This window comes from Semicossyphus pulcher, unplaced genomic scaffold (assembly GCF_022749685.1).
Source record: "Semicossyphus pulcher isolate SPU_LCO1_2020_fin unplaced genomic scaffold, fSemPul1.0.p SCAF_4, whole genome shotgun sequence".
NCBI lineage: Eukaryota > Metazoa > Chordata > Actinopteri > Labriformes > Labridae > Semicossyphus > Semicossyphus pulcher.
The window spans coordinates 19,669,747-19,683,448 of NW_027211715.1; the positions used below are offsets into that span (position 1 = coordinate 19,669,747).

The 13,702-nt window shown below is 41.9% G+C and overlaps 1 protein-coding gene across 2 annotated transcripts in view; it reads right to left on the reverse strand.

The window, feature by feature from the left end:
- usp13 (ubiquitin specific peptidase 13) overlaps positions 1-13,702 on the reverse strand; it is a 31,005-nt gene that overhangs the window by 12,476 nt on the left and 4,827 nt on the right. The window contains exons 3-15 of one of the 2 annotated variants that reach the window (XM_069680148.1): positions 13,397-13,457; positions 10,464-10,585; positions 9,567-9,709; positions 8,892-9,076; positions 8,629-8,726; positions 8,329-8,519; positions 6,837-6,908; positions 5,395-5,488; positions 3,942-4,067; positions 2,291-2,444; positions 1,822-1,996; positions 1,578-1,666; positions 1,137-1,259 (exon numbers count right to left, since the gene is read on the reverse strand). In XM_069680148.1, coding sequence (XP_069536249.1) covers positions 1,137-1,259; positions 1,578-1,666; positions 1,822-1,996; positions 2,291-2,444; positions 3,942-4,067; positions 5,395-5,488; positions 6,837-6,908; positions 8,329-8,519; positions 8,629-8,726; positions 8,892-9,076; positions 9,567-9,709; positions 10,464-10,585; positions 13,397-13,457 — 1,633 coding nt within the window. Of the gene's footprint in view, positions 1-1,136; positions 1,260-1,577; positions 1,667-1,821; positions 1,997-2,290; positions 2,445-3,941; positions 4,068-5,382; positions 5,489-6,836; positions 6,909-8,328; positions 8,520-8,628; positions 8,727-8,891; positions 9,077-9,566; positions 9,710-10,463; positions 10,586-13,396; positions 13,458-13,702 lie in introns of both variants that reach the window. The other variant, XM_069680147.1, reaches the window with a different exon arrangement.

Genomic DNA, 13,702 nt, shown 5'->3' on the forward strand with positions numbered 1-13,702 from the left:
TGTCCTCAGAGTTTCCCGTCTGAAGAAGCAGCCAGCTAAACGATTCTGTACAGCTCTCAGAGAAAGAAAAAAACTCCTGAGTGTGTCAATGTGTGAAGCCCAGCACAGCCTGCCTGCAGATGCTACTGTGTCTCTGCAATGCTCTTTGGACCCCTTTTTTGTGTTGTGTTTGGAGCTGGAGCGGGTACAGAACACTTTGTGCTTCACGCCTCTTAAAATATTAAGGAGGACACTGATAAGTTGATGTAGCTGAAATTTGGAAACAACGGAGGGAGGAATAGAGGGCTAAGAAATACAATCACAGAGGACATAGAGACAAAGAAAGGAGGTTTTAGCTTTGGCAGACAAAGAGGCTTAAATACACACCACCACTAGGTACACAAGCTGATGCAACTACAATTCAACAGAAGTCACAAGAATACTGCTTGTGCTCTAAAACCTGCTTGCCTTGAGCGGGTTCTTCCCAGAGCCCAGGGATGTTTATTACAACAGGATCTCATAAAATCATTATAACTTATTAGGCTTAGCCACTGTGAACACAACAACTTCTGAGTAATTGATTGAGCATGCCTTCCCCGTGGGATCCCATTCAATATGCCCTTAAGAGAAAACTTTGGCGGCTTCGAGCAGAACATCATATTAGAGACAATTTCACGGATCGTTTGTCTCTGTCACAAAAATACCCCACACCTGATGAAAAGGATGTCAAGTAGCTGCTTTGGAACAACTCACATTTGAGGAAGTTTTCAAAGCAACACTGTGTTGACAGTTTATCGAGTTAAATAAATATATTACATGAACTTCTCGTTTATTTAGAGGTATTTTTAGTCATCTGTAAACTTCAGCAATGCTCTTTAAGATAAATAAGAGGAAGTGAAATTGAACACAAAGGACAAAAAATGCCCATAATAGTTCAGCGGGCCACTATTTGCATTCACACATAAATGCAAATAATGTAGGTCACTGTTGAGTCATAGAAGCGTGTGTGATCAGAGGGATCCTTCTATGTGCATTCTAGGTGAGAAAATGGAGCCCTATCTGAGCTGAAAACAGAACCAAATGTTTCCACCAGTGTTCAATGACTAAAAGGGCAAAAATGTCCCTTATGCTAGGCATGAAAAGGATCTGTTCTGTACCTCTGGTGTCTTCAGGTAGCACGATGGGAGGCATGAGGTCAGGCAGCTCCTCCTCACCCGCCTGCAGCCCGGTGGCCCGCATCCGGCTCAGATCAAGGAAGTCTGGAACATCTATGGCCAAGTCTGTAATGGAAAACATAAAACTTAACAGAAGACTGCATTGACATTCATGGTGAACCTCCACATATAAAATACTAAAGATATCTCACATATCCCAACACTTTAAATCCTTTTTTTGTCGACAAATCCATGAATGTCACTAACTCACTACTTCAGCAGTTTCTTTATTTACGACTGCACCTGCCTTGTGAATTGTAGTTTGTTGCTGCCCTCTGCAGGACAGCTATGGAACTACAAATACTTATAATTGAGGCAGAGCTTTGGTGGACACTAAAAGACATTTTAAATCCCATGAATCAGTGAAGGGTGACAGACACTTACCTAGTTTCTTTGGCACCCAGTCAACCCCGAAAGTGAATTTCTTGACCTGCAAAACCAGATACTCTGGGAAGGAGGCGAAACGGGAAGTTCTGCAGGGGAAAATAACAATTATTATAATGCGGTTAAAAAGACGAATAGATCATTTATAAATAAATCTGGTTTTAAATTGAGAAGATGTGAGGTGAAAACACTGAGGTGTTAAGTAAGCTGTTCATGACCCAGGAAGGGGAGGCCCTTTGCTTACTTGACTCCAGCTGACTTGGCCTGCAGCGCTGAGCTCCAGAAGTCGGGGACGTTCTCCGGCTCTGTGAAGGCCTGCAGGCACGCGGTGAAGGGGATCCGTGCTCTCACCGGCTCAGGAGGAGCTCGCATGTTCTCCTCAGCGTCCTTCAGCTTGGCCTCATATGCCAGCAGCTCCTCTGGTGGGATGAAAACGCAGACACATACTTTGAGCTGTGCAAATAACACCTGAGAATAGTCAGTATATTAACAGGTTTTTAATATGAATAAATTACACTACAATAAGTCACATTTGCTAAAAAAACTTGACTCAGTCTGGACCTTCTGTGCCCTTTCAGAGTAACACCTGCAGCTTGTGCCACCTGAGCCCAGTGTCATGCCAGCTGTACCAACCAGAGGCATCTGAGACTCCCACAGAGCATTTCATGTGTGTGTGTGTGTGTGTGTGTTTGTGTCTGCAGGAGCTCATTTACCTCGATTGGTAGCTGCCTCAAAGGGCGTTGGCAGCTGGATGCAGTAGTCCACCCGCTCTGTGTACCGAACCCGACGTGTCTGGCAGCACTGAACTCGCTCCTCTACCAGGAAGCGAAAAACGTCGCTGGGATTCTCTGAACCTGCGCTGTTCCTCTGTAGAAACAGGAAGATACAGGGCGGGTGGCAGGGAGACAAGATAATTCAGTGTCAGGCACATCATGTTTTATTTATTATTATTATTTTAATATACAGTATGTCTGTTTTTCACATGTACCATGGACATGCAAAGCTTCTGACACATGACTCTGAAAATGCAACTCTGTCTATAAGCTATTCTTTGCTGCGGTCTATTACCGTCTCCTGGCATGACTTCAGCGCTGCAACTGCTGTTTGACCCAGATCTCTTTATACAGTCATTCATAATGAAGATGCAACTCTTTAATTTAGGAGCTGCCTCGATTAACCTTCCCCGTCATAACTGAAGGCGTTACATTATTTCAGAATCACAGGCACATTAATCAGTTTCCCTGAGCGACTCCGTGTCGAATCACTGCGCATGAACAGCAGGGGTCATTAAAGTTTACGCAGGCGTTTATTTGAAGACGGTGATGAAGGATGGAACAGCGACTTAGCACACCAGTTTGAACTGCAGCCTTTCTGCAAACCAGCCTTTCTATTATAAGAAGCTACAGAAATACACAGGTTATAATTTTACTCTGGCCGAGTATGCAGGCTGACACAGACAGAAGAAAATGTTGCTGATGATGGTAGCTTTAGTCACGTTATCTATGTCTGCATTACTAAATCAGTCTCTGCTTTAAGGACAGCTGTAGAGGCCAGCAAGGGGGCTGAAGGAGAGGACAGTCAGGGCCTCAAGATCAAGATAATGAAGAAGAAGTGACGCCTGACGAGTTCGGTTGGTGGCGGTTTGTTAATCACGTTCGTGTTTGGTCCGAGTCAGGGCATGTATCGCGGCTGAGGTAGAATAGGAGGCATTATCTGCCCCCCTGTGTAACAGATAGCACAGAGCTATTTATATGAGCAGCCAATGTGTATGTACCAACCAAGGAGACGGTATGCTGTGTTTAGTCAAAAGCAGACCCCCACCACCACCCCCCTAATCAACTGCCTGTCCATGTGTGTCAGGGGTCAGATGTAACGCAGTCAGATTCTGAAAACATGATGATGCCTCAAAGGTGAAAAGAGAGTGGACAACCGGATGCTCTAACAAACATTCACTGATCGTACAACAGTAATTGTACCCTTTATGAGTTATTGTTATCACTTTGTTTATCGACTGCAGTAAGCAATGAGCAAACCTGCTGATGCGTTAAATAAATTTGTAAAAAGTCCATTAACTGGGGTAGCTACTATTTTTAATTACAGCAAATAGAGGATTTTTCAGTCTGACACACAAACCGAAGATTTAAGAAGGCAAAATTCCCTATTTACAGATTTAATGTTGCTGACCACTCTCTGCTTAGCTGTGATGCTCTGCTACATGTGACTGCAGACAGTGCTGAGAGCACTGTTAACTATAGAGTTGAAGCATAGTCTGCTGAACAAACTACCTGATGAATATTTCTTAAATAAAAATGTCATTTTTTTGTATTATATGTTCTGAAAAAAAAAAGAGAAAGCTTCACCCACCTCCACCAGGTTGATGATGTGCAAGAGGAACTCATGGGCGTCTTGTTGTCTGTTAGAAGAAAACTCTGGGTGTCCCCTGCTCACCAGGGACTTCAACATCCGGGGAGAGACGCCCTTCTGCTGGTGCTGCAATGAGAATATTTGGGCATCAGACGCAGAATAAGGGTGAGATTAATATCAAGCATAGAAGGAACAAAATCTGCTTAATCGGGTACGCCACGTCACTGTAAGGAAGGCTAATCATCCTTATGCTTATGCTAACAGTGTTGGAAATACCCTGACTGAAATGTTCTTCAGTAGACAGTTAGCTAGTTTAAAGATAAATGCCACCAGCCTGCCCTACATTTAGGTAACGCTGAAGCTAGCTCATTAGCAAGGGGAAACAAGGTGAAACAGCTGCTCTGGCTCTGCCGAGCACACCGGCAGCCTAAAGCTCATTAATTAACAGTTTTATTTTATCGTTTTTTGATCCACAAAAACAACAATTTCACTTTTAACAAGTTTATTAGCCACACTATTTCTATGACAACCAGTTGATACTCCAGGAAGTTACTGCCAGTCTATGCTAAGATAATAAGCCTGCTTTAAATCAGCTCTGTATTTACATTTTTTGGCTTAAGGTTTAAACTTTTCAAAGAGAATATGCAACAATAATAGTCAATATTTCATCAGTACAAACTGACCACAGCTTGCCAACTCAAACCCCTCCCCCAACATCTCCCCAGCTGTCAACATGTATCCAAACCTGACTCCCCCATCACATGTAGGAAGTGTAGGATCACAGCTTTGCCCTATCAATTACTGTGTCTGGTTAGGCTTAGAAGAAGCCCGGAGCTTAGAGGGCTACTGCTGGGTCCCATTATGCCTTAATGGTTTCCCTCTCTTCCTACTTTCCTGGCAGCTGTGGACTTTGTGGTTAAAGATCCAAAGATCTCAACCCTTTTAAGCTGTTGAAGCAAACTCACAAACAAATAACCGAACAATTCAATTAAACTGCTGAAGACTTTAAAGATTGCAGAAAGCACAAGACAATCATAATTGTGACTTAATTAAGCAGTGATATGAGGAATTAAAAGTAAGGCACAGCACTAGAGCTGTGTCCATAATCAATTTGGGCTTTTGGGACCGCAGCCAAACAGCTATTTTCAGACTAAAGGAAAAAGGTCAGAGCACAAGAAAGCTTGATAATGTCTCTAAAAACCTCGTCTTCCTTTTGATTTGATCGACATCTCTACAGCTGTCACAATAACAGCCTACTTTTAAAACATGGATAAACTGCAATATGAAAAGACACTTCATGTTTAAATTGAGAAAACAACAAACTGACGAGCTGCAACTCTCACAGCTATTACAGTGTAGTGATAAAAGGAGTCATTTTTGCCACCACTCAGTGTGAACATGCTCATGTCGGTTATGGACCCAGTTTGGGAGCTGGACATACCCCGTTTAATACCTTGTGTTCTTCTTTCATCACCTGTTCAATGAGCTCAGATTTCATGGGTGGTTTGGAGTACTGGCCTGAGAGCAGTCCGTGTCCCAGTTTGGCCCTGTCGGACAGAAACATTGAAACTTATTATGAGGCTGTTAGTTTTGTTCTCCTCTTCTGTGGGCGGTTTCTTTGATGCGCCACACTGAGGGCACGTGTGTCTTGTCGTCGTCTCGTCTTTTCACAACAATTCACACCCTTAAGATGACGCACCTGGGGCCTGTTTCACGGAGTTAACTCTGTCTTTTAGTCTTTAGTCCAGTTCAATCTCTTACCTCTTATCCATAAGGTACGTCATGTATTTTGGAACGTTACATTTATATGTGCTCCTTCTTCAGACTACAGACAGCCTATGTAGAAATATGTCTTAATAATTCAGCACAGCAAACACTTATGGAGGACTGGAACTGCCATAATCACAAACATTTATTCAATCAGTGAGGCTACATTTATGTCTTTATTATTTTATTTCTGTATTTATTTAAGATATTTATCTATTTATTTATTTTTGATTACGGCAGTTTCAGTCCTCCATGAACACTAACTGTAGGGGGCAGACGCTGACCACATCTCAGAACCATGAGTTAAATCTGTATCAGTTTCTTCTCTTCATAATCCAAGTCTTGTGTTGTTTTACACATATTAATATGCGATTTTCTAAGTAATTTACATTAAACTTGATTATAAAGTACATTTTTTTCATCATCAGACCATTGTTAAAAAAATAGTACTATTATAAAGCATTGTTTTTACATAATCGCAGTATTATTAATCTAAGTTCAATACCTATCTGGAAAGAATATCTTTCTGTACTTTATCATTTAAGCACCTAGTATCATTAGTACAGGATACACAATATCATAATTTAATTAGGAAATAACCCCCTCTGCTCCAGGCTGGGGCTTTAGGAGACACAGATTATCTATCTAAATATGCTGACAGACTGTATCAGATACGAACAGTGACTGGTACAAACATGTTTTCCTGGCAATGCGCCTCAGAATATGATCATTTGTTGCTTCACATAAGTGATATTTATCGCCCGCCTGGCTTAAACCCTTCTTACCTTTCATCATGGTCACAGCATCACATGAGTGTTGCAACACACTGGCTTACATGACAAAATACACCAAGTATTTACCAGTTTGAGTGGCGGAAAAGGGCACGGAGGGCATTATTATTTTTTAACTTAACCATGATTCATAGAAATAGCTTGGCTCACTGATAGAACAGTGCAGTGTCCTTATAGTTATTTCAAGCATTTCAATCCAAAATATACAATTTTCAAACAATTTAATCATAACAAAATCTCAGCTATTTCTCAACCACAGAGACAGCAGCAGCTGGAAAACACCTTCACTTGTTTTGTGTATTCTAACACTTCATTATGTAACACTGGAGTCACTTACATCTGTGTGGCAAAGTCCTGGCTGGGGTCGAGGGGTGAATAGTCAAATATCCTCTGAAGATTACCCACATACCTAAAGATCAAAATACATGTCACATACTCACGTAAGATGGAGCACATGAGATGCCACACAAACACAAGACGGTACACTAACAAGATCTGAGTTATTTTAATACCAAAAGTTGTATCAAAAGAAGTAACAGTTTTATATTAATCTGCATGTATCTCCACACCTAATCATGAGCCGTGCACTCAACAAACAAAAATAATTATATTATTGTCATTAACTTTACATTAAACAAATTTAAGACGATGAAACGCTGAATAAAAATTGGCTTTTAGTTACTGAATCAGCACTGCAAATACAACTACAGATGTAGGTATCCACCATGTTTATGAATTAGTTTCTAATTGTAACAGCTGTTTCTCTTTCTTGATGCTATTTGTCAATAATTGGTCGACTTTGTCATGATTTAAAACAAAAAAATGAAGTAATTTGGGCCAGCTCATCTACCTTACAGCCACAAATTATTTGGCCGATTGAACCTCTTGTTTGGTGTCTCCTTAACTCGTCTATCAAAATGCCGGCTGCAGGTTACAGCTGACGGAAACAATTATGTCAAATACATGCAAATTGACCTATAATTCAAATAATTATTTTTGAAGACCCCCTCCAGTGAAAATCAAGCATTTAACCTTGTAAACATCATGTGGTGTTTATCATGTGCTTCAAGATATCAGGGACAACATAAGCAGTCATCTCCATGGCTGGGCCTGTGTGCTTTTAAACTGCAGTGTACCAAGGACAGGCTAAACAACACGTTTTCAGATTGGCAGGTTTGAGACGTCACAAACCTAAGGAGCCAATCCCGTTTATGGACGGGGTTACACTATGCATATCGTTACGTGCAACCTATGGCAACCACTTCAGCGATGCGCGAGCCAGCTGTAACCATCATCGTAATTTTTGCAAACTCACTACTGACGACTTAACGTTACAGCTACTAATTACTACATTTCAAGCTAGCTAAGTTTCAACAAGTCGCCACTAAACGATGGCAGAGACGCGCCATGGAGGGGCCGGTCGATTTGCATAGTGGGCGGGGATTATGCAGATTTTTGAATTTATAATGAGGGAGAAGGAGGAGATGCCTCGGGAGGATTTTTACAAGGTAATTAAACGTATTTTTCAGAAAAAACATAATTTATTATTTCAAGCAGAGCATTTTATATGTCTTAAAACATGACTGGAGCTGGTCTTCTATGCTGCATTTACAGTATATTTTGTGTTATTCCTTATGTATTCAGAACTATGCAGCAGAGAAATTAAAACAGCCAATGAAATTAAGTTGTAATAATGTGAATCTGTTCACACTCAAAGTGACATTTTGTGCCATGACATACGTACTCACCCTGATTTTAAAAAATAAAAAAAGAACATAAATTCTACCAAAGATAAATCTTTTCCTCTCTGTGAAGTTAAGTGTACTCACATCCTCTGGAAGTCTGGGATGCTGAAGAGGACCTGCATCACTGTGCCGATGTAGCAGCTGTTGCCCAGGTTTTTGATGCCTGTGTAACCAGAACCAAACACCGCCTTCAGCTTCATGCCCGACTCCTGAATTACCTCCCACTCGCTGACCCGCGGCCGGGAGTTGTTGTCTGTGTGGTGACCGTTCTCTGTCTGAAGGGAGAGAGACAAGACGAGAGCGCGGTTTGAAACACTTCACAGTGGAAGCTGAATATTTTGGCTTTTTCTCAGTTTGTATTTGTTCACAGCTTAAATGACTCACTCTTTTCTGCATCTGTAGCATGTCTATACCAAAGTGTGACAAGTGCTCTGATATGTGGGGGTCCAACACAGCCTCCTCCTCCTCAAATGAGTAGACATCTGAAACCAAAGGGTCAGTAAGTTACTATGATTAATGAGAGTCACAAGTACACCTAAAGCAAATCAATGGTGTTGCAGTATTTATGTAGAGAAATTGGGTGAAAAATTGTAATTACTTATTTCATCCATGCATCATCTTAGATAATAGAGACGTGTATGTCAGACCTGCTCCGTCTGGTGTGATGGTGTCCAGTTTGACAGCCAGGGGGTGGTTCGTCGCTCTGTAGTGCTCCAGAGCGTGGCCGTTTCCTCCGCTCCCATCAAAGAACCACTTCCCACAGAGCACCGCTCCATCCGTCAGGTTCAGCCAAAGGTTTTCTCTCATCTCGCACTTCTGACACTTCCAGCCACTGAGAGCAAATACACAGAGATGTTTTTAATGCTTTGTTTGTTGTTTTGTTTGTGTTTTGTAGCCGCTGTGAGTCAATGAGTTGAATGATGATGAATTTCGCACACAGATCAGATTTTGATTTTGAATGTTGACACACTGGATTAGGAATACTGGAGAACGACAAGAGACATTTAATGCAGTCATTGGTTGACTTGCAAATTCTTTAAATTCATACTAAAAAAATGATAAAAGATTGTATCTAACACTATAGGAAAATGCACTAGAGTGCAGTAGTGCAATGGTTGTCAGGGTGTGACAATAAAAGAGTACTCAGGAGTCAGACAGTAAAGTAGAGTTGAGGTGTTTGAGCAATAGGCAGTTTGCTTAAATAAAAAAAAGACACTAAAATCATCCAGTGGATAATCTATAATCTGCTGCTACCCATAAATTAAAGGCCAGCAGTGCGAATCATACATCGGTGCGTCTGTGTGGCTTTGCAGCTGTCATACCTGGGTGGGATCCTGACCCCGTTATCCAGCTGTCTGAGGCTCCTGGCATGTCTGGAAACCTGGATCTCCTCCTCCCAGGATTCAGGCTCCTGCTTCTTGTAAGCTGATGGTGCATTAAGTACTGCGTCACAGGCGATGGTCACCTGAACATCAGAGGCAACAGCAGAGACAGAATTAACGAGAAAGTAGAAACGCTTTATTCTTTAAAAAAAAAACTTCACTGATAAAGAACCTTATTTTTACTTCTGTAAAACATTACATTTCTGTAAATGAACACTAATTAAAGTTGTCAATAACAGCAAAACGAAAGGACAACAGTGGACGTGCAAGACTTATGCAAAACTTAGGGAAGCTGTGCAACATAAAGGAGGACAGGGCAGCACTACACTGCTGCTGTAGAGCAGAAACACAACGTTGTCAAACAACGATAGATGGTTAGTCACCAGGTGTTTTTCAAGTAAATGTACGCATGCATAAAATAATTTGAATAATTAACCACCATGACATGTCGAAACTAAGACTCATTCACCGTGGAGGCTCACACTGCTCCACAAACAAAAGCAGTGACAGGTCTCCTGGACTCCATGCAAGCGATGACACACAGGAACAAAAGTGATAAGCGTGCCTATGTGTGCATTCAGTGGTTCCCCAGCTAAGAGCAGCCTACGAAACTGCCTTAATGTCAATATCTTCCATCATAACTCATGCAACCTTTAGGTAAGTTAACATCTACCATAAGACAAGAGAAGCATTAGGGAAACTGAACTTGAGACTATAATTTGTAGGTGACAAAGTTCTTCCTCAGGCTTTGGGGACCTGTCAGGGGAACCACAGAGCGCACCCACCCACCGACATGCAGGGAAACACACAAAGCCCATGCAGCACCGACTCACTGACCAGAGCGGGCAACTCCTCAATATTTGGTAAGGGGATCTCGAAGTGGTCTGGAAATATGACGAGCTTGGCCTCGTCTTCGTATTCATAGTCCTCTCCGTTAAAATCACGGTTTAGCTCTAAATCTACAGGGGAGGAAATAAACATCCAGTCAGCTGCGACAGACATCACTGACTGTTTTTAAGTTCACATCTTTTCTTCTTTTGAGTGTGAGGTCTGTTCTTTCTTTTATGTTCTTCTTACCTTTCGTCAATACCGTAGGATGCGGTGCGGACAAACAAACGAATCCTTCAACAAGTGAACCATCAATGCGTCTTTTTTTACAGCAGTGACAGGGTGACTTCAGACGATGCTGATGACTCTCGCTCAGAAACAATTTATGCAGAGCTAAATTTAGGCAGTCAGCACACACTTTTATCACCAGCAACTTATACAGTTACTAGGGAGTCCTGAGGATGGCTTTGTCTATGCAGCTGCGGCTCCTTCATTATATTACTGATCTCATAATGAAACTGAACAATCAAAATTAGGGCTACTAAAAGTTATGTACCGATCGATCAATCACCCTGGCATTTTCTCAACTAAACAGTTTTGGTCTGGGTATGTTAATATTATGTAGACGATTATGGGTTTACATTTATAGCCACGCCCATTGATTTCATATCTTTGGGAGCACTGATGAGTCATAAAGAAATAATTAATATCCCATCTTTACTGGCTAGACGCTGGAAATCACCTAACCCTCCCACTGTCTCACAGAGGCTCAAGGATGTGGTGTTCTTCCTCAAACTTGAAGAAACTACATAGAGGGGAAATACGGACAAGTTCTTCACAAATGGCAACCTTTTCTGTCGCACTTCACTGACTTGCAGGTCCTGCCGGACAAAGCGCTGCCTCCCTTTTTCATTTACTTTATGAATCCACATTTATTTGCACTCATTTCTATAAAGGAGCCGGGCTGGGGCTGGAGTGAATGTGTGTTTAGGTTCTAAGGGTCTAGTGTATTTGGTTGAATATATGTTTGTGCAGGGCACGGTGTAGCGGCCCATATACAGAGGCTGAGTCCTCAATGCAGCAGCCCCGGGTTCGGCTCCCAGCCTTGGCCCCGTGCCGCATGTTGTCCCCACTCTCTCTTCCCCTGTTTCCAACACTATCCACTTTCCTCTCTCTCTGAATAAAGGCATAAAAGACCCAAAAAAAAGAATATATGTTCAGGCATTTTTGTGTGGACCTACAGTATATGTATGTATATATGCGTGTGTATATGTGTATGTACACCTTATCCCTGTCTGTACATGTATATTATTTAAGCAGTCCTAATTGTTCGCTTTTTCTTTTCCTCTCTATGTTAAAAAATGTTATTTAAATGTGACTTAATTAAACATAATTTGCACAAAAAAAAGAAAACAGTGAAAAATGTCAACGTGAACTCCGATGTTTAAAGACCAACCCTCCAAAACCAGAAAACACGTAATTTGGTTGATTAATTGATCAAAAGAAAATTGTTTCGATAATTGAATTATTTTTTTCTGTCACTTCTTAAAGCAAAAACAAAATAAATTACTCTGGTTCCAGATACCCTTTTTAACCAGACAATGTAACAAATAATTGAGAAAATAATCTGCAGAAAAATCGATCATGAAAATGTGATTGTGTCAGGCCTCGTTTACAATCAAGTAAGACAAAGAGAGGCATCAAATCGTCTCAACGAAGAAGCTGAACCAGAACATTTATGGCTTTTTTTCCTGAAACATAACATTGATTATTATGTCTGTCAGCTTATGGACCAATCAACCAATCATTTGAGCTTGAACCAAAATTATATCAAACTCAACTTGAGCCAGAAACATTTTGGAGGGGAGATCAAGGCGAGCCTCGTGTGTTAAATCACTCTCCATACAGAGCTGTCCGTTTCCACTCCAGCCTAAAGTTGTGTGATGACTCAACAGGATCACAGGTTATCCCTGACATTGTTATTGTGCTCACTGCTTTCATGGTAACGTCTGACGTTGGCAGCCAGCGGCTTGATTAAATCACTGCACTGGTATGGAGATGACGGCGGACACACACACGCCTGCTGTCACATCAAACATCCAAAATGGACGACGACGCGAATCGCCCCAGAGGAGGACATCTAAAGAAGAAGTTCTATTACAGAGACTGAGTCGCTGTCAGATCGAAGGCAACTGATAGAAAAGTCTGCTGATAAGAAAGCAGGAACATTAACTACATGGAGGTTGAGTGGAAGGAATTCCTCCCCCGCCAGGCCAGCAGTAAGAGAGAGGGGGGGTGAGGAGAAGGGAGAGAGACACCTGGTCCTCTCTGAGCAGCGTCATAGCAGCAGTAGAAGTGTGTCAGACTGGAGGGGAGGATGACAGGTGGTGGCAGCTGAGAGGCCGGCGACAAACCAACCCCCCTCCCCACGCAGAGGAGGGGAGGCTTTGATTTAGAGCAGTTACCAAGCACATATACAAATAAATGAGCTATATTTGGAGTACAGGGGAAGGAGGAGGAGGAGGAGGGGGAGGAGGAGAGGTCTCATCATGGGAAATATCTGACGCTTTGGGTAAAGGCCGACTGGAGGGGCAGCTGGGGGGGCAGCACAGTGTAACAAGCAATAACACTGGCTTGTATTCGAGGTATTTCTCTTTGAATTAGGTGTTTCTAAGGTCTGCTGCCTTGTCATGTTTAGGATGTCTGGATGAGTTGTAGGCAGTCCCACCTAAGAGACAGTCCCCCTCTAAACTTCTCAGATAAATTGAGCTGTCACAGGAGCCATTTTTCACCATAAAGATAACTTTAACTGAAGTATAACTTTTTATTTTTTAAGTAGAAATATGACCTTCTTCTAAGTAACACATGAATGCAGGATTTTTACTTGTAATAAAGTGTCTGAAACATGGAGGAAGTTGTGCTAACAGGCAAACCTAACTTACCTAGAAACACTTTTCCGTTCCTCCGTCTGGGGATGGCGCCTCCTGCAGCTCCTGTGGCTTTCTGTGGGAAACAGGAGGAAGAAATTAAAGTGGATCAAAGAACCCTCATCGCGTTAAAAACATCTTTTAACACCTTTGATGATTCTCTCTGTAAACGGCTGAAAAAAGCTTTTATGCCGTCCAGCTGGTTGTCATTTTGTTAGAAATAGATGCTGGATGTTCCAGTTGCCAGGTCGGGTTACAGGGCGAGGGGAAAACCCCCTCTTCCATGGCAGGGTCAAAATTAAAGAATGATACATTAAGCTG